The following is a 24,614-nucleotide window of genomic DNA, read 5'->3' as shown; positions in this document are numbered from 1 at the left end:
GCTCCCGTGCGGTCCCACGCCACCCCCGTGAGGATTCTGAGCCTCCACATGGCATCAGCACAGTTGTCATGGCCGTCCCTGCCCACACTGTGCTTATCGGCACAGAGATCCCACATGGTTTGGTGAGGCGTCCTATGGATGTCCCCATTCTGTAGTTCCAGAAACTGAGGGCTCGAGAGGGTTGGCAGCTTGTCTGAGGTCACGGCCTTGGGAAGTGGTGGGGCCAGGACTCGAGCCCAGGTTGGCTGATGCTGAGATGGAGTTTCACTCTTGTTGCCCAGGCTGAAGTGCTGTGGCGTGATCTTGGCTCATTACAACCTCCGCCTCCCGGGTTCAAGCAGTTCTCCCGCCTCCCAAGTAGCTGGGATTACAGGCGCCCGCCACCACACCTGGCTAATTTTTGTATTTTTGGTAGAGACGGGGTTTTGCCATGTAGGCCAGGCTGCTCTCGAACTCCTGACCTCAGGTGATCCACCTGCCTCAGCCCCCCAAAGTGCTGGGATTACAGCCCTGAGCCACTGTGCCTGGCTTGAAACCCCTGTTCTCTAGCCTGTGAGAGCAGGAGGATCCAAGAGAGCTGTGAGGGCCCCAGGTGGCGTCTGAGGCACCCGGCTCCCTCCCGGTACACATGGCAGGCCCGAGAATTACGCTGCTTGTGCCTGTGCACCTGGGAGGCAGGCGGGGGCAGAGGACCCTCTGCGACCCTTTTCTGCCTTGTCCACGAAGAGGGGAGAGGGAGAGACCCTTTCCAGGGGAGCCCCAGGACTGTCCCTTGAGACAGGGCAGATCTCTGTCTGAAGCCCCTGTGTGCATCTGTGCTTGGGCCAGCCCCGGACTGGGAGGAGATGGAGCCCTATCAATTCAGGGGTCTCTGCACCGGCCCTTTCCACACATGCTCTCAGCTGGGGAGAAGCTAGAACACCACAGGCAAAACTCTCACAGAGCTGGCACTGAGAAAGAAACACCAAGCGCAGAAGTGAGGTGTGCAGTTTCGGGAGGCGGAAGTGTGTGGGGAGTGGGGCTGTGGAGGCCTCATGGCAGGTGACACCTGAGCAGATGCCGGGAGGAATGAAGCTGGCCACGCAGGCATCAGGGGAGCAGGCCCAGCGGAGGGACCGGCAGGGGCCAGGGCCTGGAGCGGGGACTGTGCCTGGCAGTGCCCGGTCTGCAGGGAGGCTGCTGCTGCTGTGGCAGTGAGGGCGAGGTGGGGTGGGAGGTGGTACCAGAGGCTTTGGAGGCCAAATAGGGACCTGGGCTTCTCCCCTGGTGCAGGTTTGGGCTTCCCACCCCACAGCCCAGCCGTCTGTGAGAGATCCAGCCGGGCCCGAAGGAGAAATATGCTCAGGCTTTGTGTGGCATCCCCCACTCCCTCTGCCCACAGGGATGCCTAGGGCACAACTCACCCTTCGGGAAGGGAGCAGAGCCCACCACAGGGTGGGGGCGGGGGGGGGAGGTGCAGCAGAGGCGGGGGTGGGGCAGAGGTGGGGTGCGGCAGAGGCAGGGGGTAGGGCAGAGGTGGGGAGGGGGACGGGGGGATGCGGCAGAGGCAGGGGGTGGGGCAGAGGTGGGGAGGGGGACGGGGGTAGGGGTGGATGCAGCAGAGGCAGGGGGATCAGAAGGAGTGTGCAGCAGAGGCAGATGGTGAGATCTCAGCAGCCTCAATCCTGCCGGGGCCACACCCTTCGGTTTTGCGGTTTTGGAGCCTGGTGAGCTCAGGAGGGCTTCCTGGAGAGGAGGCAGGGGTCGTCGTCCAGTTAGCACAGCGCAAACGTATCTGGGTGGGCTGGAGCATGAGACACAGTAGTGGGACGCCGTCCCCCAAAATGGCCCAGTGAGTGGCTGTATCTGGGGAATGGCCCGAGGGCTGTGGGGCTTTGGAGTTTCTCTCTTCTCACCTGGTGATGACGTGGCTGGGTCTGAGTGGCTTGGTTGAGGCGTGTGTTGGGGATTCGGGTGGCCGGACCCAGCCCTGACTGGCCCCTCTGCCCCCACCCAGAGCTGCTGGAACTGCGGGCGGAAAGCCAGTGAGACGTGCAGTGGCTGCAACGCGGCGCGCTACTGCGGGTCCTTCTGCCAGCATCGGGACTGGGAGAAGCACCATCACGTGTGTGGCCAGAGCCTGCAGGGCCCTGCGGCTGTGGTGGCTGACCCGTTGCCTGGACCGCCTGAAGCCGCCCACGGCCTGGGCCCCTCCCTGCCTGTCGGTGCTGCCAGCCCCAGCGAAGCCGGCTCTGCGGGGCCTTCTCGCCCCGGCTCCCCCAGCCCACCTGGCCCACTGGACACCGTGCCTCGCTGACCCCACTGGCCCCCAGCCTGCTGGACACAGCACCGTGCCAACCCCACCCAGCTCCAGGCCCGCGAGACGCCGTGCCTGGCCTCCGAGGCCCGGCCTGCCAGACACTGCGCCCCACCTGACCTGGGGGAGCCGACCAATTAGAGTCACTGCTGCTACTGCCCCTCTCCAAAAGAAGACACAGAACCAACAAAACCGCATTCAATGCACCTGCCTCAGCTACCTAATGATTCTGCGCAGAGACCTCCTGACAACCTCTCTTCAAGCATCCTCAGAAGCCTCGACTGAGCTTTAGACAGCAGAGCAGATGCCACAGGCGCGGTGGCTCTGCCCACCTCTCTCTCTTTCTTTTCCTCTCTCTGTCTCTCCCCTTCTGTCTTCTCCATCCTCTCTCTCTCTCTATGACTATCACACACTTTTTCTTCAATGAAAAAATCAAATTGGTGGCTTATATTTTCAGCAAAGAATTTTGGGGGGTTTTGTTTGTTGGCAAAAGAGCTACTCAGAAATGGACAAAGAAAACTGGGGGGGGGGTTCTCCCCCTCCTGATTAAAAAGGGAGAAAGAAAACTGCGATTTTATAGCTGGAGATCTGAACCCAGCTGTGCCCCTCCCCCAGGGGCGTGAGGCTGATCAGCGAAGACTCAATTTCTGACTCAAGAAGCATTTTTGGTTTCAAATTTTTTTTTTCCTGTCATGGTAAACTCTTTGGCTTTAAGTAAAAATCCAAAAAGTTTTTTTTAAAAAAGCAAAGGAAGCATACTTGTGAACTACCTTGCTAGCTAGCCAGCCAAGGATACCGGACACACCTCTGCTCCAAAGGAAATCCAAAAAAGCAAACACAAGAAATCAAAATCCAAAATTTGTTTGTCACTGCCAAAGTATTTTTTTCACTGTTTTACTTGCTCTTGGGTTTGTTTGGATGTGGGTCTTTTTCTCTTCTGTTTTGGTTTTGTTTGTGGGTGTCGGGATATTGGGGTGCAGAGGGTTTGTGCCCAGTGAGAAGCGACTTTTGTTCTCTTCTGCATAGGCGTTGGTGCGTCCGCCGCATGTGCGCGGTCCGTGTGCCGTTGCTCTGGCCTGCGTCTCCGTGTGTGTAGGAAAGGACACGCCGTCTGTCCTCACGCCCCCTGTGACTTTTCATATTTCCTTTTTCCACTTGTGGAAAAAAAGTGCTAAAGTTTTCTTCCCAGAGAGAGCATAATTCCGAAACAAAACTGTGACAATCTTTTGGGTTGATTCTCGACTGCTTTTCGAGCATGCGGAGCCAGCAGGGCTCCCTGAAACACTGCTTCTCGGCCAGCCCATCCTCTACCTCTCTCCTCTCCGCACCCTCCGACCTCTCTCGGCCCCATCGCCCCAACTCCGACCTCTCTCGGCCCCATCGCCCCACCGCAGCTACTCCCCCTTCTTCCAAACTTTTGCAGAAAAAACAAAAAAACTACAAACAAAAGCAGCCCTCTGCCTACTCCCCAGGGAAGACCCTGACCGTGTACATAGCCCTGGTGCTCCTGCCCAGCCACCCCTCAGATGCGTTCGCCTCTGACCCTGGGGTGTGTCTCAGTGATGTTTTCTATCAGACGTGCTCCCTCCCATCCTCCTCCACTCCTCTCAACTGCCTCAGCGATTTCAAGAAGGAAATAAAGGGATAAAGAAATTCATGCTTGCACCGAGTGCAAGGACAGACAGCAGGCATGGCCCGCGGCTTGGCATCTGTGTGCGTGGCTATCAGGAGTTCCAGGAACTCAGTGCAATACAGGAGTGACCCAGCTACTGAACTGGCCGCGAACGGCCCGCCAGAGGCCCGAAGCTGAGAGTGTACGTTAATGTGAATGTATATAGTCTTTGCAGAGGTCCAAATAATATTCATGATGGTAATAAACAAGAGATGTTTGCCAAATAAAAAACAGAGAAACCGCGGGAGTTTGCGAAGTGTAGGAAACAGATTTTCAAAGAAATCCAAACCGTGGCCCCGAGGGGAGGAGCGGTTTGCCTGCTGGTAGTTTTTTCACGGTGGTAAAAATCCATTCTTTGAGCATCGTAAGGATGGATCCTGTCGGGTCACCACCAGTCAGGTACCGTCTGGAAGCAAGCCTGACAACAGAAACCTCGTTCGGAAAGTCAAGATAGATCGAGTCTGTCCTCCAGACAGTGCCCTGGCTCCGGCACCACCTCCACTCCTCAGTGACAGGCCCAGCAAGCTCACCAAGGTTTGTTTTTGTGGGTTTCAGAGAAGCAAGGACCGGTCTGGGATTTGGGCTCTCGGTTAAGTGGCAGAAGCCCGCCTCTCTTCCTTCCAGGGCTGCGGTTCTCCAGCTCCGAACCCACACAGCAGCGGCAGCGGACACGCCCGTGCCCACGAAGGGGACCTGCCTCCCTCGGAGGTATGCGTCCTGGGACTCTTCTCATCTGTCTCTCCCACTGGGGCTCCATCTTGTCCCCACCTACACTCCAGTGCCCTTCCAGGTGGGCAGGGCAGTTGGCTGTGGTGATCAAAGGCTCTAGGGGACAGGAAATGGGCACGGTGCTGTGGGGTAAATTGAGTCAGGCCCTCCAAGGCTGTGCAGGTGAACCGGTAGTCTCTGTAGAGGGCCGAGCCCCAGGGCAAGTGGACCCATGGGCAGCTTCCCTGGTTACTCAGGTCCCTGGGGTCAGGACTGTAGTGGGGAGCGTGGAGGAGGCACGAGTTTACTTTGTGGGCAAAAGCCTCCTCTTTTTCCCTCCCCTCCCTGGATCCTTCTTTGGGGACACACAGGCGTACCAGGGACAGTGGCACCTGCACCTGCTGGCTGCATCGATCTGGCCAGCAGCCTCCAGGGGCCAGACCACAAAGCTGAGGGTGAGACAGGCCCTCCCACCCCAGATCTTGGGAAGGGGTCAGCCCTCGAGCCAAAGATGAATGCCATCTGCCCTGCGTTGCCCTCACCGTGCACCAAGCCACCCTCAGCACGAGTGCAAAACTGGCCAGAGACCAGGCAGATGGAACCGCGCAGCCGAGGGCCACATGGAATCGGGACAGCTGGGAAAACTGAGGCCCGGAGACAGAAGAGGGGGATGTCCTGGGTGCGATGTGTCAGGGAACCCTGGGCGGGTGTTGGCCAGATCACATGAAGCAAGGCAGCTCCCACCCAGGGAGGCTCTGGGGCCCCCTCGGATGCTTCAGAGGCCTGTCTTTCTGTAGCTCATATGCCCGGGCCCTGGTGGCCAAAGACCTCACAGCAAACCAGGCGGAACCTATAGCTCTGGGGAGGGGACGGGGAGAGGCGGCATTCTTGTGTTAGGGGTGGTCCTCTTGGTGGCCATGAACACCCACGCCCATGGTTCCGACCTGCAGTCTGCACCTGCAGGCCTCTGCCTCTCTTCCGCCAGGCAGAGGGGGGTCTGGACAGAGGGTCTGGGCAGGGGCCACACCTGGACTGGGGAGAGTCACCCTGTCTCTATCCCTTCCCAGCTGCCACCTCCACAAGCTCACAGGTCACTGGCCAGAGGCACAGCCTGCCAAGCTGTCCTCCCACCAGCCACCATCAAGGCAGGACCATGGCAAGCCAAACGCTCTTCAGAACCTTTTCCTCAAACCCCAAACCAAACGGCAGCTGCATCTCCCAGCCTGAGATCACAGCCAGGACAGGACAGCCGTGAGGGAGCCTAAGGCCCGGCCGGAGGATGGCCTGATGGGTTAGCAGAACCAACGTGACCTCTTTGGGAAGAGGCTCGTGACGCATGCCCCTCAGCCTTTCCCACCCCTCCTCTCACTGCTCCTGGTCCCAGCCAGCCTCGGACCCAGGAAGCCTTCCTCTGAGAGGGCCTCCCAGTCCCCAACAGAGCCTGGCTCTGTGCTATGGCTGTGCACCCGGAGGGCTCCTTCCAGGCCAGTCCTCTGACCTGAACGAGGCAGAGACCAGCATCTCCCACAGCGTTCAAGGAGTGGGTGTTGGGAGGGGCCAGCTGGACACCCCCAAGCCCGTCTGCCTGCCAGGGCTGCCCCAGGACCTGGCCAGGGGTGAGGCTGCAGGACTAGAGGGGCCAGCCTCCCAGGAGGGCCCACGAGGCCCAGCCAGGTGGGGACAGGCCACACAGGCCCGAGAGGTTCAGTGATGGGGGTGCTGGCGGAAGAGCCGGTGAGGGTGGGGGGTTCACCCAAATGACACAGTGACAAGGATCAAGATGGACCTAAAGGGCTTCTATTTGCCAGTTTTTCCAAATAGATCCTCAAGCTGACACCAAAGCCTGACTCCAGCATCGACCCCCATCCATCCCAGCCATGTGCGTGCCGGTCCATCCGTCCTCGCGCCGGCGCCGCCTGGCCCCCAGTGACTGGTTCTTCTTTCTCATCACTTTTTCTTCTGACCCATCTGTCCAGTATCCCAGAGATGACTTTTCCCCACCCCCCGCCCTTCCCTCCACCCACCCCTCCACCCCCACGCGCCCTACATGCGTGTCCTCTGTGTGTCCTCTGGCCACCCACGCAGCCGTCCCTCCATCCCACCCCACCCTCTCCACCCACGGACCCCAGAGTGGCACCAGTTGCCCCCCCGTCGTGTGCCAGTGACAAGGGCTGCTCCTGCCATGACCTCAGCTGTTGCCCTAAGGGAACCTGTTGGTGGGTGGCAGCCTCTCCCGTACCCCGCCCAGTCCAGGACTGCTCCAGACACCTCCAGGGGCAGATAAAATTGTGCTGCAGGTGCTGTGAGCAGGTGGGACCAGCACCTCGCAACAGCTCTGGCCAGTTGGGGCCACCTGGAGCTCGAGGTGGGTGGCCAGGGGCCAGGAGCACACACTGGGTGGCGGCCCACATATCTGCCCAGGGTCCCTGACCAGGGTGCCAGGGTGAGCACATTCCCTGGCAGGGCCGCAACGCTGCGGGGCTGCCCTCTCCCACTCCTTGTTTCCAGGGATCAATGCCTGGAGGGGGTGTCCCCAGGAGAGGAGGGTGACCCCATGCAGCCTCCCTGAGACCCCAGCACTCTTGGAGCCCCACTCCTCAGGGTGTACTCACAGGTGCCAGGCTCCCTTCCCCTTTCCTCCTTTCCTGGGGATCCCAGATGGCTCAGAGTTGGGTCCTTACAGCCTGAGACTGGGGACTTCTGGGAACAGACCTGCCTGGATAAATTTTGCCAGGAGTGGTGGGTGCTCCCAGGGTCCTCTGCAGTCTGCCTGCCCTGCATCTCCGAGCCCCAGGGGCCTATGTCCTCCCACACTGCCTTGCAAGCTCCCACACTGAGGGGCCACAACCCTGGATGATGAGTGTGCTGGCCGGAGAGGAAGACAGTGAGGAGAGGCGGGAGTCCATGGGGCTGGCCTCTCAGAGGCCCGCCAGCTCCCGTGCACACTTCAGAGATAAGGCCAGGGCGCTGCTGACAACCGCTGCTCTGTTTTCCCAAAGTTCTAGGAAACTCCATTTTGGACACTTTCTGTTCTTTATGTTTCAATCCAGCCAAGCCCCAGAGTAGCTTCCCAAAGACCTCGAGGAATGAGAACTCAGCGTCAGTACTCAGAGTGAAGCCTGCTTTTGAAATACGTGAATGACGGCAACAGGCCTCCCTTGTCCCCATCTGCCAGGGCCGAGGGGGTCGGGCTGGTGAGGACCAGGACGGGGCATAGCCACGTGCAGCCTGGTGGGGAGGGGACTTGCTCTCTACTTCCTCCTCTTTTTTTGACTCACCCAAAGGAGTTGGGTTGTTTCCTGTAGTTGTGAGAAGCCCATGTCCCGGGTCTCCAGGCTGTGCAGGGCTGCGAGGTGGCCCCCGCCGCCCCGTCTGATGTACTATGGGTTTGGCCTGTAGACACCGTGAGATGCAATGGTCGGGTTAGCGCCGTGTCCGTGTAATAAAGCGAATGTTCGCTGTCACATGGCTGTTCCTCTCCTTGGGTCCCAGGAGGCTTCGGCTGAGCCTCGTCTCACCCATGAATTCACTAATTACCTGCTGGGGCTCCTCCGTGCCCAGCAGGGACGGGCCTACCCATGGACCACACACGCTGCAGGGACAAACAGGCCAGCGTGTGACGTGGGGCTGGGCGATGGGGAAGAGACAGGGTGGGAGCACACAGTGGGGGAGGAGCAGCAGCCCCAGCCACGAGGGCCCCTGCAAGGCTGGCAACGGCTGAGCCCGCAAAGGGGACGTTGGGGGGGTCCCGACAATTTTACACCCGGGAGATGCTCCTGAGGATTCCAAGACTGGAGCCCCTGCCTGAGCAGCCCCACCTCAGACAGTGCTGGGGCTGGGGCCATGACACCTCCGACCCTGATGGGGGACACAGGGGACCGCAGGGGACACAGACAAAACTGAGGGGAGGCCAGGCACGGTGGCTCACGCCTGTAATCCCGGCACTTTGGGAGGCCGAGGCAGGCGGATCGCCTGAGGTCAGGAGTTCAAGACCAGCCTGGCCAACATGGTGAAACCCCGTCTCTTCTAAAAATACAAAAAATTAGCTGGGCGTGGTGGCGGGCGCCTGTAATCCCAGCTACTTGGGAAGCTGAGGCAGGAGAATCCCTTGAACTCGGGAGGTGGAGGTTGCAGTGAGCCGAGATCGTGCCACTGCACTGCAGCCTGGGCAACAGAGTGAGACTCCATCTCAAAAAAAAAAAAAAAATTGAAAACTGAGGGGACACAGGGGACCTGAGGGTGGGACAGCGCAGGAAGGGACGGCTCGCCCGTCTCAGCCATCCCCATGGGGCCCTGGTGTTGGGTCACACGCAGATCCTGTCTGGAATAGGAGTTGGGCTGGGCGCTGGGGCCCCCGGGGCCAGGCTGCCCTGAATCCTCAGGCCCAGCTCTGGAACAGGGTGTATTTGAAGAGCGTCACTGGAAAGGCCAGGGTCGGAGCCGTCTGCCCTCTGCCAGGCAGCTGGCAGGAGCCCTGGCTGGGCCTGGTGTGTCAGCAATCTCAAACAGGGTGAGGATGACAAGGTTTTCCATGGCCGGGGCCCGAGCTCAGAGGGGCGTGCGTCAGGGCCTGGGCCGAGTCCAGCAGACTGTGGTCTTGGATGGAACTGGCTGCAGTCCTGCCTCTGACAGGGAGGTGGAGGCACGGGGGCTGGCAGACCCTCCCACACACGGGCACAGACACACGGGGCAGGGGGCTCCATCCCAACAGGAGGAGCCCAGGCTGAGGCTGCACTCCACCCTCGTCTGGCCAGCCCTGGCCAGCGCACCTGTCCTCAGTGCAGACGTGGGCGCTGCCCCTGAGGAGCTTTGGTTTCTAAGGGGAGAGCTGGCCAAGTCATCAACACTGGACAGACAGCAGGAAAGGCGTGAGGACAGCAGCTCTCGAGGGAGGAGGAGCAGCCCAGCAGGCTTCCCGAAAACAGTGGCACCGTGCGCAGGGGGAACAGTGTCCAGGGACCACGAACACGTAAGCGTGTGGCTGTGCGGAGCCAGGGAGAGGCGAAGGGGCGTCCAGGGCTGTAGCCGGGTTCCAGACAAGGCCCGACCTCATGAGCCTGCCCCAGAAAATCCTCTGGGTGGTGAACAGATGGGGCAACAGCATGGTCTTCAGTCAGCCTCCTGGAGGTGTGAAAAGAAAACAAAATTTTGGGACCTAAAACTCACTAAGCCAAGGGGAAAAGTCAAGCTGGAAGCCGAGTCACACACACCTGCCTCCCATTTTCTTCCTAATTGGACAGCTACGAAGATGAAGGAGCCTGTGCCCCCTCGCAATGCGCTTACAGGGAAATTCCTTGTGGATCCCAAGATCTTGGCTCTGAAACAGTTCTGCTGGATCCCATTTAGACAGTGTGATGTAGCAGCTTATCTTCCCAGGTATGGGAGAAAGGACAGAGCTAACGTCACCCTCCACTCACCGGAGGCGAATGCGAACCTGCCAGCTTCCTATTCCCTGCGGCAGTTTTATCTTCTGTGGAAATGCAGAGTCGCTGATCGTGGGGCTACGTAATTCACTCCTCTACCCCCACCTTCCACATTTCAAAATGTGCATTTGGTGACTGCCAATCAGAGATTCAAAGGAATGCTACCGCTTGCCTTTTATCCGCCCTCCCTTTTCTTTCCTTCCTGTGTTCCCCTCCTACCCGCTCTTTCCCTTTAAATATAAAAGTCTCCAAACCCTCTTTGGGTTTTTTTGTTTTTGTTTTTTTGAGACAGTCTCACTCCGTCGCCCAGGCTGGAGTGCAGTGGCACGATCTCAGCTCACTGCAACCTCTGCCTCCCGGGTTCAAGCGATTCTTCTGCCTCAGCCTCCCGAGTAGCTGGGATTACAGGCGCCCACCACCAAGCCTGGCTAATTGTTTTTGTATTTTTAGTAGAGACAGGGTTTCACCATGTTGGCCCAGCTGGTTTTGAACTCCTGACCTCAAGTGATCCCCCCGCCTCAGCCTCCCAAAGTGCTGGGATTACAGGTGTGAGCCACCGCGCCTGGCCTCCAAACCCTCTTTGGAAAAAGCAGAGCACAGATGTTGCCTGTGGCTTCGTGTTCCTTTTTCCTGGGTGCACCCTTAACCTTGGCAAGATAAACCTCTAAATTGATTGAGACCCATCTCAGACACCTTCTGGCTTTTACAGAGGTGAGAAAGGAGTGGGTGCAGGAGCCTGGGTCCCCAGGCCGTGGCAGCCTCCATGTCCGCCTGCTCCCCCTGAGCCCCCAGCCCAAGGTGGAGGAAGGGCCGCCCTGCATGGGTGGTGCATGGTGCAGCAGTGCAGCTCCAGCCTAGGCCACGCCCTGTTTCTCTCTCTCCTCCCCCAGTCCCAAATTCCCAGGAATCCCAGCCCCACTGGCTGAACACCGGGGTGCAGCCACAGAGAGGATGGCCTTGGCCTGGGGGTGGCAGCTGTGCAGGGGGCCCTGTCCCCCACCACCGATGGCAGGGGTAAGACGGCAGCACTGGAGACGGAGGCCAGAGCAGACTCCAGCAGCCGCGGTGGCAGGTGCAGAGGGAGGCGCGAGGTCGGACGCGGGTCACGTCCTGCTGCAACACTGCATGGGTGAAGCCAGGTGCGGACACCACCGGATGCCCATGGAATTCCGCCACAGTAACTCACGCCATCATTCCCCAGAGCCCCCACCCCACAGTAACTCACACCGTCACTCCCCACGGAGCCCCCACCCCACAGTAACTCACGCCGTCACTCCCCACGGAGCCCCCACCCCACAGTAACTCACGCCGTCACTCCCCACGGAGCCCCCACCCCACAGTAACTCACGCCGTCACTCCCCACGGAGCCCCCACCCCACAGTAACTCACGCCGTCACTCCCCACGGAGCCCCCACCCCACAGTAACTCACGCCGTCACTCCCCACGGAGCCCCCACCCCACAGTAACTCACGCCGTCACTCCCCACGGAGCCCCCACCCCACAGTAACGCCGTCACTCCCCACGGAGCCCCCACCCCACAGTAACTCACGCCGTCACTCCCCACGGAGCCCCCACCCCACAGCAGAATAATTCTGGCCTCATGGAAGTGGCTCCCATCTAAAAGATGACCCAGGCCAGGTGGGGTGCTCATGCCTGTAATCCCAGCACTTTGGGAGGCGGAGTCGGGCAGATCACCTGAGGTCAGGAGTTCAAGACCAGCCAGGGCAACATGGCGAGTCTCTACTAAAAATACAAAAAAAAATTAGCTGGGCATGGTGGCAGGTGCCTGTAATCCTAGCTACTCAGGAGGCTAAGGCAGGAGAATCACCTGAACCTGGGAGGCAGAGGTTGCAGTGAGCCAAGATCGCGCCACTGAACTCCAGACTTGGCAACAAAGCAAGACTCCTGTCCAAAAAAAAAAAAAAAAAAAGGCCCAGAATGAGGGTTAGGGAGGCAAGGGTCCCTGGGGACTCCATGGGTGGTCAGGATGCAGAGACAGCTGTTGCTGCCCCTCCTCTGGGCCCAGGACCCCACCCCGACCTGCCTCGGCCCTCTCATCCCATGCACCTGCTCTCGGTCCCTGCTCAGGCCCTTCCCTCCCCCAGGACCATCTCAGCCCCTGCCTTCCCTGGTCGGAAGCCACCTCTCCAGCTTGCTTGGACCCTGGTACTAGAAGAAACCACTCCCGTGTTCCCACTTGGATCGGGTGTTCATGCAGTGTGGTGTTCGTGCCGTGTGGATGCTGCTGAGGTGTGAACCCTGTGACAGACCAAGGCCGTGTGGATGCTGCTGAGGTGTGAATCCTGTGACAGACCAAGGCTCCAGTGAGCCACGGCATGGCCGGACGGAAGCAGAAGAGACCAGTGACCCCCACTCAACTCAGCCTCTCCTTCTTCCAGGGACAGTGTCCTGGAGGTACCTGTCTGAATGACAGGGAAGGGGCGGGGCCAGGAGCCAAGGCTGGAAGCTCAGCCCCACTCGGCCTTTGCAAATGCTCTAGTGGGAGCAGCTGGCCTCAGGGGAGGGCTTAAAACTCCAGGAGGGCCCGGGCAGGTGCAGACGTGAGGGGAGTGGAGGGGAGGCCTCGCCTGGCCCACCTTCCTCCTGTCCCTCCACCATGTGGCCCTTCCCGAGCCGCTCTCTCTTCCCACCCCCCACTCAGGCCTGGCTCCAGACGGTCTCCTCAGACCCTGAGGCCCAGGGCTGGGGGGCCTGGAACGAGACCAAGGAGATTCTGGGGCCAGAGGGTGGGGAAGGGAAGGAGGAGGAAGAGGACGAAGAGGATGCAGAGGAAGACCAGGATGGGGATGCAGGCTTTCTGCTGTCTCTGCTGGAGCAAGAGAACCTGGCTGAGTGTCCAGTCCCTGACCAGGTAACAGCTGTGTGGAGGCCCTGGGGATCTCAGGGGACCTGGGGCGCAGGGGCTGGTGGAGACACGGGGTCTGGGTGACGGATGGCTGCAGCTAACTTAGGAGGGGAGAGGGCCATTGTCCCCCTGCCTGGACGAAGGTGGCAAGGAGACCCCTCTGCCCCTGACCACACAGACTGCAGAGTCAAGGTGGCCTCTCTGGCCTAAGGAAGGGGCCTTGAGGTGCGGTTTTGGGGGCTTCTCTGCAGGGGTGAGTTCATCACCCCAGCCAGCCGCCCCAGGAAGGAGTGTCCCTGTCCAGAGAAGGGCTGCCCCTTGGGGCTGTGACCCTCTGCTGGAGCTGGCAGGCCACACACCCACCTTCCTTGAGCAGAGCCTGCAGGCTGCCTGCCCCGCTCAGGGCCGTGTGTCGGCAGGAGCTGGAGGCCATCAAGATGAAGGTGTGCGCCATGGAGCAGGCCGAGGGGACGCCACGGCCTCCGGGAGTGCAGCACCAGGCCGAGGAAGAGGAGGGCACCGCGGCCAGGCAGCTGCTAAGCCCTGAGACCATGGGTAGGAACCAGGGGCACAGGCCGCCCCCCACTGAGTGAGGGTCCCACAGTTTCCATGAAGGTTGGGCCTGGCAAGCTCCAAGGTGTCACCTCCCCTATGAGCCTGGGCGACTTTCCCCGTGACAGGAGTGAGGAAGGAGCCAAGGGCCTGCGGGCCTGAGCTGTGTTCTCCGCAGGCTGCCCCCTCCCTGGGACCCCCGAGGAGAAGGTGGAGGCTGACCACAGATCCGTCTACGTGGGCAACGTGAGTGGTGGGTGAGGTGGGGGGCAGGCAGCGAGTGGGGCCCCATTTCTTCCAGGGGGTCCGGCGCCCGGCCATGGGCCAGGCAGCCTTGCTGGGAAGGGGGTCTGACACTGGGGGCAACCTTGTCCCCTCGAGGAAACACTGGCCTGGGCACATATTCCAGTTTTTCAACATGAGCTGGAATTCAGGGTTGCACATGAAATCTCCACTTTTGAGAAGCTTTTTAAAAGGCTCCAGCTCTCCGGAAGGAAGCGCTTCATACGAGATATGCTTTCCTCTCTTCCCTCCATCCCCAGCAGGGGTGTGGGGTGGAGGCCTGGGGCCATCCCTGCCACGGGGCCCAGCCTTGGGGTTTCTTTCCCCACCTCTAACAAGAAAGCCCCGAGTCAGGGCCAGGTGTCTCCCTCACATGCGGGCCTGGGTGCAGGTAGACTACGGGGGCTCCGCTGAGGAGTTGGAAGCCCACTTCAGCCGCTGTGGGGAGGTCCACCGAGTCACCATCTTGTGCGACAAGTTCTCTGGACACCCCAAGGGGTCAGTGTGGGGCCTGGTGGGGGCACTGGCCATGCGGACAGGGCCCGGCCTCACTCCTCCCCTCCCCTCCCCGCCCCTCCCCTCAGTTATGCCTACATAGAGTTTGCCACCAAGCGCTCCGTGCAGGCTGCCGTGGAGCTGGACCAGAGCCTCTTCCGGGGCCGGGTCATCAAGGTGCGCCGGTGCTCCCCAAGTCCAGGAACATGAGCGCAGAGGGGCTGGCCCACTGGCCCTGGGACACACAGCAGCCCCAGCTGGCTCCTCTCTGCACAGCGCGTCTCAGGCATGGTGCTTGGCTGGGCCTGGACAGGATGTGGCGGGACCCTCGGACCTGAAGCTGGGTTTGGTCTGCCAGTGGCATGGTGGGGAGTGTCCCCTCTCAGGTGGGACCCCCCTCTGCAGGGGTGCTGGCCGTGATGGGGTGTCATATGACAGCTATGGTAGGCAAAGGCAGGGAACCCTGTAGGCCTGAATGGCATTCTGAGCCGGGCAGGACCCCATGCTCCAGGGTGGTGGGGGCTGCAGGGGCTGCGGGCTGGGTCTGGGCTGCCCCTTGAGGAGGACTCAAAACAGGCCTTGGCTCCAGGTGCTGCCAAAAAGAACCAACTTCCCTGGGATCAGCTCCACAGACCGCGGGGGCCTTCGAGGACACCCGGGCTCCAGGGGGGCACCCTTCCCCCACAGCAGCCTCCAGGGCAGGCCCCGGCTCAGATCACGAGGGCAGAACCGGTGAGTGGGTGCCTGTGGGGGCAGCCTGGGGGCAAGGGCCATGGGGGGACATCGGGGCCTGGGGATCAGGGGCAGGAGGGGGTCCCTGAGCTCGTTCCTCATGGGGCTGCAGGAATGTACCTGGTGGGGCCTGGGTGAGGGCTGGGGCTGCTGCATCAGCTGGGGAGGGGGGCGCTTTTTGTAGCCTCTCTGCTGGGAGAGGTGACCCCTCCTTGTTCCCACAAAGGCCCCGGGGTGGGCTGCAGCTGCCCCAAGGGGCTCTCCTGGCGCTCTTTCCCTTTCGTGGAACCCTCCCAAGAGAGCAGCTGGGAGTCACCAGAAAGGCCCCTGGGGCATTGCCTGAGCAGCCAGGTGACCTCCCTGCATCCTTATCCTGTTGTCCCCCCGGGGCCCTGGGCCACCACCCCTTCCCCTCTGGAAGGCCACTCACTGTGTGTTCTCTCTCCATGCAGGGCCCGTGGAAAATTCTCACCATGGTTTTCACCGTATTAAAGGGAAGGCCCGATTTTGAGAGGGGCTGGCGGCTGGGTCAGGAGTAAACCACTTGTGCTCCATCCTGGGGCTGGGGCTGGGGCAGGGAGTGGGGTGCGGGCGAGGCCAGAGAATAGGGGTGTCCAGAGCAGCCGCTGGCCCCCTCTTGGCCAGGGGATGGCCCAGTAGGGCCTTGTATGGTGGCCCAGACCCACTGCCACAGCCACGAGTCACAGCCACGGCCCGGTGGTGGGCCTGGCATGGGCGCCACGGGGATCTTAGGGGGCTCTGGGTGTTGAGGGAGGGGAGGGGCAGAGTCCCAGGCAGTGCCAGGCCAGCTTGGGGTTGGCATGCTCAGCTCTTCAACTAAGTCATTTTAAGAAAAATAGAAACATATCTCTTAATGATGAAGCATAAATTATTAAACTTGGGCACTTTTTAAAAGCAAATGGCAGCAGCACTCCGGTACATTCCCCCCATGGACACAATTCCCTTTGAGTCTCCCCTGGGACAGGACACACAGTTCCCTTTGGGTCTTCCCCTGGAACAGGACACGCAGTTCCCTTTGAGTCTCCCCTGGGACAGGACACACAGTTCCCTTTGGGTCTCCCCTGGGACAAGACACAGAAGGCAGCTGGCAGGCCATGGCTGTAGGACGAGGACAGGGCTCTAGACCCCTCGCGACTGACAGCAAGCGGGCAGTGTGCACAAGCTGAGGCGGTGTCAATGTCACTGCCAGCCTGGTGGGCTGCGACTGCCTGTGTATCAGTCAAGGCGCCCCCCACCTCGTAACCCTGCCTTGGCACCACATGTCCCCCACCAAGTGACACAGACACCCAGGATGCTGGCCCTTGCCAGAAGCTCAGGAAGCAGAAGTGGAGGTCTCTGTCCTGGGCACTTTGATGACTGTCCCCTCTGAAAGCACAGCCAGTCGGGCTCCCTGGCTGCATGCACGGCCACAGAGGCCCAAGGCTGCTTATGTGCACACCTGACTCCAGCATTCCACGACTAACAGCGCCTCCCCTTCGTGCCTCATCAGGCTCAGTGTGTTAATTCCTGGAGCCCTGTGCAGACCAGCTCCTATTCAGTGGGCTGGTTCCCACCCGCCCCTCAGCCACCTTCCTCCAGCACGAGGCCAGACGCTGCTCCCGGGAATGAGCCACCCTCCTTGTTCCCCACCTACACCGGCCTCCTCCCCAAACCAGCCCCACACCCCACCTTGGGGTCTTGGGTCAGTGTTGGCCTCTGTACTGGGATGAATGATGCTCCCCAAAATATGTCCATGTCCTGATCCCCAGAACCTGTGAATGTGGACTTCTCTCGAAAGGGTCTTTGCAGATGTGATTCAGCAAAAGGTCTAGAGATGGTCCTGGGTTACCTGTGGTCTCTAAACCCAACCACACACTGGTTACAGAGACCAAGAGACACTCCAAGACCGCGTGAGGACAGAGGCAGAGGCTGGAGCAATGCCGAGCATTACAGGGGCCGGCAGTGGCTGCGGACAGAGGCTGGAGCAGACCCGCCCCAGAGCCTCCAGGAGGAGCCAGCCCTAGCCACACCCAGCCTTCGGACTTCTGCCTCCAGCGCAGGGAGGGAATGCATTCCCGTGGTTTGAAACCTCTCCGTGTGGTGCTCTGTTACAGTGGAGCCCCGGAGACTGAGCTCTCTGGCCTAATTATCAGGATACCCGACCAAGGAGACGCCACGGCCCTCCAAGATCTGCCCTGATCTGTCTGAGGTCCACTCTGGGGCCCCTGGGCACTGTGGTCTGTGAGCTGCTCTGCCCAGGCCTCTGCTGGTTTGCCAGGGAGTCTGGCTTCAGGGTGGGCTTGAGGGGGCTGTCCCAGCGTCAGAGTGAGAGCCAGGAGCAGCCCAGAAGGGAGGTCCAGCTGCCCAGCCGTCCAGGGCGGGGCCTGGTGCGGACTGCTCACAGCTGGGGGCTGCAGGAGGGACCTGAGGCACGCACAGCCCTTTGCAGATGGCAGCCCCTGCCTGCTCAGTACCCAGGCCCAGGGTCCGGCCCTCAGTGAGGGGTTGCTGCTGGTCTTGATGTGGGTATCACGGCCATGGGTTTGTCAGGTCCCTGGCGGTGTTCTAGCCCATGTTGCAGGTTAGTTCCTGTCCATCTTCAGCCTTCTGTGTGGCCACTGCAAGGAGACAGTGGAGTGAGCCTGGGGAGTCCCTCCCTTTCTTGTGGACTTGAGGCCTGAGCAGGCCAAGGTGGAAGAAGAGCTGGGGGAACCCCTCGGCGTGCCCCTTACAGGTGATGAGACCCCACGCCATGACCTGCAGAGGCCTTTGTGGCTGCTCGAGAAAGCAGATGCTCTGGCTGGCTCGGGTGGGCAACTAACAAGAACAGGCCCCTCTTCCCCGGTCTGCGGGAGAAGGAAAGAGGCAGTATCGCTGCTGCCTGAAGGGGAGGAGGGGCTGCCCCACGTGGTGTCCAGCAGAAGTCACCTGGGGGCAAGGAAGGAGTGGGCAGGTGGGCTGTGGCCCTCCATGAGGTCAGCCCCACGGTGGAGACTTCTGTTTCCTTGGGCTTAAAATGGGGATGCTGCCTAACAATGCTTGTGAAAACTCCCTCATGTAAAAAGTACTTACAGGTGGGTCTGGCTGCACCTAACAGAAAACCCAAATATCAGTGGCTTAAACCAGAGAGGGGTGCATTTATTTTCTCACATTTAAAAAAAGCTGAACTTAAGTAGTCCGGGGCTGGTACGTCAGCAAAGGCCCAGGGTCCTTCCTGCGTTCTGCGTCAGCAAAGGCCCAGGGTCCTTCCCGTGTTCTGCTCCACTGTCCTTAGGGTGTGACTCTTTCCTCACGCTCTCAGGACAGCTGTCCCCGCACCAGGCATCACATCCATGTTCCAGGCAGGAAGAAGGCAAAAGGGAAGGGTCCTGCACGTGGCAGCTGAGTCCCCTTCACAGGAGCTTCCCTGCAAGTCTCTCCCAGCACCACCCACCTCCACGCCACAGCTGCACACCCTGGGCTGCAAGGAAGCCCAGGACATGGCTCTCGTCTGCCCACTATTGGAACTGGGCAGAGGCACCGGGGTTCTGTTAGCAGGGAGGAAAGAGAATGGACGCTGGGTTAGCAACTTGCAGAGTCCCCACCACAGCCAGGACTCGGGCAGGAGTGATCCCCACTAAAAGGCAAAGATTTCATGCCAGGCTGCAGTGGGGAGGTACTTGGGCTGGGGTCCCACCTTCTCCTAACAAACATGAGGCTCTTGTTAAAAATTTAAACTTATGAGGGTGGCCTGTGGCCCACATGCACCCAGATCAGCTGCCTGGTGTACCTCAGCCCATTCCAGGACTTCCAGTTCACCCTGGGGCGGGGGAGGCCTGGGGCATGCAGTTTTCACACACCTCTTGCTGATTTTTTTTCTATAATTTATAAAATTAACACTGTGCTTGCTGGATGGGATGAAAAGGCAAATATGTATCGAGAAAGGTCCCCTCCCTGTGTGCTGCCCCAGGCTGACCCCCCCAACAGCCTTTCCTGCTGCAAGGGCTTCTGGGGTCCTCAAGGTCCTTGAGAAACTCTCCAGTCCTGGACCAGTGCTGGAACCAACTCCAGGGGGGTCTCCTCAGTGGGCTGAGCCTTGACTGCTGGACCCCAAGGACGCCGGCGGCAATGATGCCACTATGGGCTCGGCCACTGCCCTGGGTGGTAGGTAGTCAGCCGTGTCATCAAGCGACACAGCACCCAACCCCCTCAGCACCAACAGGCAGGAAGGGGCGCCTCAAGTCTGCGCTCCAGGGTTTAGGACGAGGGCTGCAGCTGAGCCAACGCCGCAGGGCCACGAGGCTTCCCAGGTTTCACAAGGGCTCCTTTTAAGGCCGGGCTGAATCCAGATGTTGGGCCAGATGCAAAGAATGGAGGCCAAGTCCAGAAAGAGGAGGGCCCTCCCCTGTGGGAAGGCATGCCGGCTCCCCTTTTGCCCCTAGATCCTAGGCTGGTTCTGGGCTCAGGAGGCCGCCCCCTCCAGACCAGCCCACCTGTTCAGCCAATGGGTGACCCACATGGTCACAGGTCCTGCAGGCTCAGGAACTCTTGGCTCCAGGAACCCCTGCCTCTGTCCCTTCGGGACAACTGGGGACAGGTTACCTACGCCATCTGATCCCAAACCTCTGCCCACACCCCTGAAAGTCCTTAGTTGAATTCTTCTTAGTTAAATCCTCGGCTGACACGGAAGGAAAAAGCCAAATCTCATCTCACAAGACCTTTAGTTGACAGAACATGCACAGCTGCCTGCCCTAAAAGCCCCAGGCGTCCCATTCAGGAAGAGGTGACGAGAACAGACCGACGGCCCCACCACAGTCGCACGCGGGCTCCTCTGCGATGGCTGGCAGCACAGCTCACTCAGCACACCTGTATCATCATCGACGTCACCATGTTATCAAAGGCCCTGCTAAGAGAAACAGACCCACTCAGAGGAAAGCCAGGCCCTCCACCCCTCTGCTCACAGAGACAGGCCGGGCAGCATGGCTCCGTCCACAGGACCCTTGGGGCCTTCTCCACGGTCCAGAAATGTGAACTCCGCTGAGAGGCCAGGACAGGAGTCCCACCCCACCGGGAACTGAGAACCCATCTGCTGCCTCTAAGTTCCCTGTGCAGCCTCCCAAGGCCCCAGGAAGGGGTGGAGGAGGAAGTAGTGTGGGCAGGCAGGGCGGTGGTGTGGCAAGGACGGCCCTGTGCAGCCCAGGAGGCAAGACTGTGTGGACATTCGCCTGCCTGCTCCCATCTGGGACCAGGATGGCCCCAAGACAGTGTCCTGGTGGAGGGAAGGGCCTGGCTTGGGTCACTGCAGCGTCCTCTTGCCTGCCAACCACAAGGAATTATGTCTTGGAACTGGGGACTCACTGGAAGCAAGTCTGGAGTGCAGGCGTGGACCCAACATTTCCCTCATAATGTCCAAAAGTTAATTCTGTTTACTTTGTGAACTATTCGGAAGATGCCTGCAAACCAGGTTCCTGACTGTTCAAATTCAACATAAAAGATCAGGTAGCTACAAGAGGACGTGTGATCCCTGAAAGCCGCTGCCCATGTGCTTGGCCCTGAGTCCTGCAGGTGCCCCAGGTACCCACTGGGCACACCTGGGAAGCCAAATGGGCAAGCTCCGCTCCCCACACCACACACACTCTATCCACTTTATGCGCTGGAGATCTGTGTAAGAGTTGGTGTGGAGAAACAAGGCTTTGTGGCTGTAAAACCTCCGCCCTAGGGGGATAGTGCTCATAGCTTAAAAAGACCTTTCCTCCCTTATTTTCCAAATGGTTGCATTTTGGCAACCAAAATGGCAAGGCAGGTCCTACAGAAAGAAGGCGGCAAGACACAGAAAGCAGGGCCCACCCGGACTGGATGCGGACACAGAAAGTAGGGCCCACCTGGACTGGATGCGGTCCCCCGGGTTGTAGAAGGGGTTGCACATCACGTCCGTGTAGGAGTTGTGTAGCTTCCGGAACATCTGAAAAAGACCCAGCAAACCGTGACCTTGCCACGTACACACAGACACTGCTAGATTTTTGGTTTCTCAGCGTTTCAAAACAAAGTCAAAAAGGAAAAACAAAACACCTATTTGGGCATGGCCTTCTAACTCCCTGACTTACGCTGCGAATTTCGTTGTCTCGAAGGGCTGTGTTGGAGGAATCTACCACCATGACAAACTTCACCTTGGAGTTGGTGACGTAGCCATATCTGCACGACTGGTTAGGGAAGGCACTCGTAACACAGGGACCGCTGGCAGAGGGCCCTCCGCGGGCCCTCACTTTGGAGAAACGTGGCAACCTTGAATCACAGGAAATGCCCAGGCTGGGCTGGTCCTGCAGTGACCATGCTGGGTGCAAGCCTAAATACTTTGCTAGGGCGACGTCTGGTGTTTGCAGGAGAAGCAAAGAGCAGGCAGCCAAGCCTTACTCAGTTCACACTCCAGGAGCTGAACCACCTAGACTCTGAGTCTGTCTGTCTGAAACACCTCACCCTCTTTATGAATCAATGCCTGGCCCAGAAAGTTAACTGCAAAACCAGAGGCTTCGTGAACAAGGCGGATCCCCTCTCTAGAGGCCATGTTATTTTGTAAAATAGTGGCTACTAGCAAATGTCACCATGGATGCTACATTACTGCTTTTGGGAAGATCTTTGAACTCCATGGCCTCAAGCGATTTGTCCCAAGGGACTAGACGAGAGTGTCTAGTGACGAGGCAAGGCCTAACGAAATAAATGAAACCGTTATCCCCTGCTCAAAGGTGGTGGCTCCCCCTGAAAAGCACAGAAAGAAATCCTTGCAGGTACAAAGCAGAAGTGTCCCAGTTCCTCTGCAAACCAGACAATGGACACATGCAAACCAAAACATTCTACAAGGAATTCTAGCCTTGCGTTTCCCAAATGACTCTTCCAATGAAAGAGAGAGAAGAGTTAGAGGCTTTCGTTCACCTCAGGCTTCCCTAATTCCCTGGGTGGTTAAAAACTCTCACCTCTTTTTTTTTTCTTCTCAAAGGTTTCAAGTTATCTGATCCTAAAGTACATCTTGCAACTGTAGGTCCTCCCTGACACACACCCTGCCCTGAAAGATACACCTTGTAGTCCTCCGTGGGGTAGAGCAGGCCCAGGTACAGCTCCCTCTGGTCGACCAGAGCCTTCCCCATTGCAGAGATCTTCTCATCCACCACGTCCAGAGATGTATGCACCATGTAGTGAAACTTCAGCTTGTTCTCCGTAGGGGTGCTGCGAATGTAGAGGGGGTAATTCTGCAAGAAAGGATGACGGCGACTGAAAGGACAAGACTCCACCCAGCGCACACCAGCTCTGAACTATGCTGCAGAGCCGTGACCTGCAGCCACACGGGGAACGCATTCCCATTCTCTAAGGCCCACCGCTTCATTCTCCATGCCACAGTGGGCACTGCCTTCAGGGGATCCCATGTAACCTAAGGAGATTTATGTGTTGTTTGCAAAGCAGCAGCAGTAGCGTGGGCAGAAAAGAAAAAATGAATCAGAAAATTGGGCCTGAGCACAGCCTGCCGATCAAGCCTGGCACCTGGGCAGGCCTCTCACCTTCTCCTGGAGGCCACTCTGCCTCAGCCCACTTCTAACTCTGCATCGGTCACCCAAATACAGCACCCTAAATACTGGCTTTTCTTCACCTTGACAGTGACCCTTTTACTAAACCCTTCAAGACTCAGCTCAGATTCCCTTCATTTCTGCATTTCTGACCACTGTAAGCCCAGAATTAACAGATTCCTAAGCCCAGAATTAACAGCTTCTTTCTTGGGCTTTCACACACCACCATTTACCCTGTGTCTGTTCAGCACTGGGTCCTGCAGAAATACAGTGAACAAGAGTCCTCGCTACCCTCGTGGGGAGTGATAGTCAATAAACCCACAAACAAGCAAATGATCATCTGTGGCCAAGAGGGAAGCCCATGAGCAGCTTAGCAGCAGCCACCGCCCAACAGGGAGCGGCCTCCAGTCTGGGTCTCAGGGGAGACCCTGGCTAGGAAATGAAGGCTCCGTGCAGCAGGAGCGTGTGGACAGCCACCCAGCTCAGTTTTAGCCTTCAGAAAATGCTTTCCAGTTGAAATGTATGTGGGCCAGCAAAGAGGATGGGAGCTGGGGAGAGGTGTCCCGCGTGCAACGCCCAGAGGTGAGAGGGCAGAGCATGTCCAGGAAGCTGCAAAATTGTTTGGTTGGAGCCGAGGGTGCCAAGGGTTATGGGGGGAAAGGATCCCAGACCAGGTTATTCAGACAGCATCCTAAGGCAACGAGAAGCCACTGCAGAGGTCTCAGGCAGAGGCGTGACAGGATCCGATTTGTTTTTAACTCGGCTCCGGGGAGACTGGCAGGAGGGCCGGGGCCGCCGTCCGCGGGGAACCAGCGCTGGACGGGAGAACGGGCAGAACCTGCTGAGGACGGAGGACGGAGGCAGTGCCCCGGACCACCTGGGTTTCTGGTGGGTCCTTGAGGGGAGGAGACCTGGGGCGCCGAGGGGCGCGTTCAGCAGCGGGACGGGCGAGCGCGGAACTGGGGTCTCAGGGTCTGCCTGGCGGCTCGTCCACGGCGAAGCCCCTGACCGTTGGAGCTCGGGGAAGGCCTCCTCCAGGTCCCATTTCCTAAGGTGCTTTCTAGGCCCAGGGAAGAAGTAGAAAGCGGAAAGACGAGGATGGTGCGAGCCCGGAAGCCCCACGCCGCGCGTACGCACCTCCTTGGCGATCACCGCGATGCACACCGCCATCTTAGGAGGCCCGGCGCCAAGCACCGCGTCACGTGACCCGCCGCTGGTCACGCGGCCCTCCAAGCCCCGCCCCGCACGCACGCAGCTGGCTCAGGCCCCGCCCCGCTGGTCACGAGGCAGTCCAGGCCCCGCCTCCCGTCCCGCCGCGGACTCTGGCCCCGTCCCGCGAGTCACGTGGCCGTCCAGGCCCGCCCCCCGCAGCCCAGCCGGAAGGGCCGGCGGAAGCTCGCTGGGTCGGCTCGCTGGCCCGGGCTCCCCGGCTCCCGTGGTTGCCATGGCGGCGGTTGTCGCGGCGACGAGGTGGTGGCGGCTGTTGCTGGTGCTCAGCGCCGCGGGGATGGGGTCCTCGGGCGCCCCGCAGCCCCCCAACATCCTGCTCCTGCTCATGGACGACGTGAGTGCGGGCGGTGGGACGGGGCAGGGCCGGGGTGGGGCGGGGTCGTGGTGGGGGGGCGGGGAGGGGAGGGACGGGTGGAGGGAGGAGCGGGGTTGGGGGAGAGGTGGGGGGAGGCCCCGCGCGGGGAGGAGGGGAAGGGGAAGGAGGGTATCCCCGTGCGGGGAGGGGGAGGCCCCGTGGGGAGTGGCCGCGTGGTCTAGGCGTGGGGTCTCGGCGGTCACCAGTCACCACACGCGCTGCCACTGTGCTGCATGACCGGGACAGCGTCCACCCTCGCAGGTGGGTGGCCGGCGTGCTACCGGGCCCTGCCTCCCGCGTCTGACCTTTCCCGCCCTCTACTTTTGGGAAGGTGGGCGCGCAGCGTGGCCTCCCCAAAGGGAGGAAGGAGCTGCTTTTGCCGTCCTGCCTGAGAGCTGCGTCGCCCTGGGAATCACTCCCGCCACCTCGGGCCTCCGGGTCCCCCCACTGGGCTCCAGTCTTACCTGACGG

General features: G+C 59.8%; 5 protein-coding genes across 22 annotated transcripts in view; 4 read left to right on the top strand and 1 right to left on the bottom strand.

Annotated features, from left to right (window-relative positions):
- CBFA2T3 (CBFA2/RUNX1 partner transcriptional co-repressor 3) overlaps positions 1-8,337 on the top strand; it is a 102,076-nt gene extending 93,739 nt beyond the window's left edge. For 2 of the 6 annotated variants that reach the window (XM_054454233.2, XM_054454234.2), the window contains one exon: positions 1,997-8,336. In XM_054454233.2, coding sequence (XP_054310208.2) covers positions 1,997-2,296 — 300 coding nt within the window. In that variant the 3' untranslated portion in view covers positions 2,297-8,336. Of the gene's footprint in view, positions 1-1,996 lie in introns of all 6 variants that reach the window. The other 4 variants (XR_008494644.2, XR_008494642.2, XR_008494643.2 and 1 more) reach the window with 4 other exon arrangements.
- Positions 8,338-8,353: 16 nt separating this feature from the next.
- LOC129015189 (uncharacterized) lies at positions 8,354-12,526 on the top strand. The gene is made up of 3 exons (XM_054452772.2): positions 8,354-10,052; positions 10,990-11,238; positions 12,499-12,526. The coding sequence occupies exons 1-3, from the start codon at positions 9,193-9,195 to the stop codon at positions 12,524-12,526; spliced, it is 1,137 nt and encodes a 378-aa protein (XP_054308747.2). The 5' UTR covers positions 8,354-9,192.
- PABPN1L (PABPN1 like, cytoplasmic) lies at positions 12,025-15,946 on the top strand. 2 transcript variants are annotated; one of them, XM_054453777.2, is made up of 7 exons: positions 12,025-12,971; positions 13,385-13,520; positions 13,696-13,763; positions 14,191-14,297; positions 14,384-14,471; positions 14,884-15,026; positions 15,479-15,946. In XM_054453777.2, the coding sequence occupies exons 1-7, from the start codon at positions 12,717-12,719 to the stop codon at positions 15,516-15,518; spliced, it is 837 nt and encodes a 278-aa protein (XP_054309752.1). In that variant the 5' UTR covers positions 12,025-12,716; the 3' UTR covers positions 15,519-15,946. The 2 variants fall into 2 exon arrangements, with proteins under 2 accessions (XP_054309752.1, XP_054309753.1); XM_054453778.2 differs by lacking the exon at positions 14,384-14,471 and having other exon boundaries at positions 15,479-15,537.
- Positions 15,947-19,709: 3,763 nt separating this feature from the next.
- On the bottom strand, positions 19,710-23,815 carry TRAPPC2L (trafficking protein particle complex subunit 2L). 6 transcript variants are annotated; one of them, XM_054452796.2, is made up of 5 exons: positions 23,696-23,815; positions 22,074-22,246; positions 21,110-21,197; positions 20,888-20,967; positions 19,710-19,911 (listed from the first exon to the last, which is right to left on the bottom strand). In XM_054452796.2, the coding sequence occupies exons 1-5, from the start codon at positions 23,726-23,728 to the stop codon at positions 19,863-19,865; spliced, it is 423 nt and encodes a 140-aa protein (XP_054308771.1). In that variant the 5' UTR covers positions 23,729-23,815; the 3' UTR covers positions 19,710-19,862. The 6 variants fall into 6 exon arrangements, with proteins under 6 accessions (XP_054308771.1, XP_054308772.1, XP_054308769.1 ...); XM_054452797.2 differs by having other exon boundaries at positions 19,710-19,908; XM_054452794.2 differs by lacking the exon at positions 21,110-21,197 and having other exon boundaries at positions 21,974-22,246.
- GALNS (galactosamine (N-acetyl)-6-sulfatase) overlaps positions 23,715-24,614 on the top strand; it is a 44,959-nt gene continuing 44,059 nt past the window's right edge. For all 7 annotated transcript variants that reach the window (XM_054452789.2, XM_063654192.1, XM_063654193.1 and 4 more), the window contains exon 1: positions 23,715-24,122. In XM_054452789.2, coding sequence (XP_054308764.2) covers positions 23,715-24,122 — 408 coding nt within the window. The remainder of the gene's footprint in view (positions 24,123-24,614) is intronic.

Source organism: Pongo pygmaeus, chromosome 18 (assembly GCF_028885625.2).
Source record: "Pongo pygmaeus isolate AG05252 chromosome 18, NHGRI_mPonPyg2-v2.0_pri, whole genome shotgun sequence".
NCBI classification, from domain to species: domain Eukaryota; kingdom Metazoa; phylum Chordata; class Mammalia; order Primates; family Hominidae; genus Pongo; species Pongo pygmaeus.
Note: the sequence above shows the minus strand (reverse complement) of the source record. Positions and strands in the feature narration are given on the sequence as shown.

What these genes read in the sequence shown, in the direction of transcription:
- PABPN1L (XM_054453777.2), top strand. Translation starts at nt 12,717, where the DNA reads ATGTGGCCCTTCCCGAGCCGCTCTCTCTTCCCACCCCCCACTCAGGCC. An exon ending in AGTGTCCAGTCCCTGACCAG is followed by an intron (nt 12,972 to 13,384) that starts GTAACAGCTGTG and finishes GTGTGTCGGCAG; the next exon opens with GAGCTGGAGGCCATCAAGAT. An exon ending in TTCTCTGGACACCCCAAGGG is followed by an intron (nt 14,298 to 14,383) that starts GTCAGTGTGGGG and finishes CCCTCCCCTCAG; the next exon opens with TTATGCCTACATAGAGTTTG.
- LOC129015189 (XM_054452772.2), top strand. Translation starts at nt 9,193, where the DNA reads ATGACAAGGTTTTCCATGGCCGGGGCCCGAGCTCAGAGGGGCGTGCGT. An exon ending in GTAGCAGCTTATCTTCCCAG is followed by an intron (nt 10,053 to 10,989) that starts GTATGGGAGAAA and finishes CTCCTCCCCCAG; the next exon opens with TCCCAAATTCCCAGGAATCC. An exon ending in CACTGCATGGGTGAAGCCAG is followed by an intron (nt 11,239 to 12,498) that starts GTGCGGACACCA and finishes TCCTTCTTCCAG; the next exon opens with GGACAGTGTCCTGGAGGTAC.
- TRAPPC2L (XM_054452793.2), bottom strand. Translation starts at nt 23,728, where the DNA reads ATGGCGGTGTGCATCGCGGTGATCGCCAAGGAG. An exon ending in TCGCGGTGATCGCCAAGGAG is followed by an intron (nt 22,247 to 23,695) that starts GTGCGTACGCGC and finishes CCTTTCTTGCAG; the next exon opens with AATTACCCCCTCTACATTCG. An exon ending in GAGACAACGAAATTCGCAGC is followed by an intron (nt 20,968 to 21,109) that starts GTAAGTCAGGGA and finishes GGTCTTTTTCAG; the next exon opens with ATGTTCCGGAAGCTACACAA.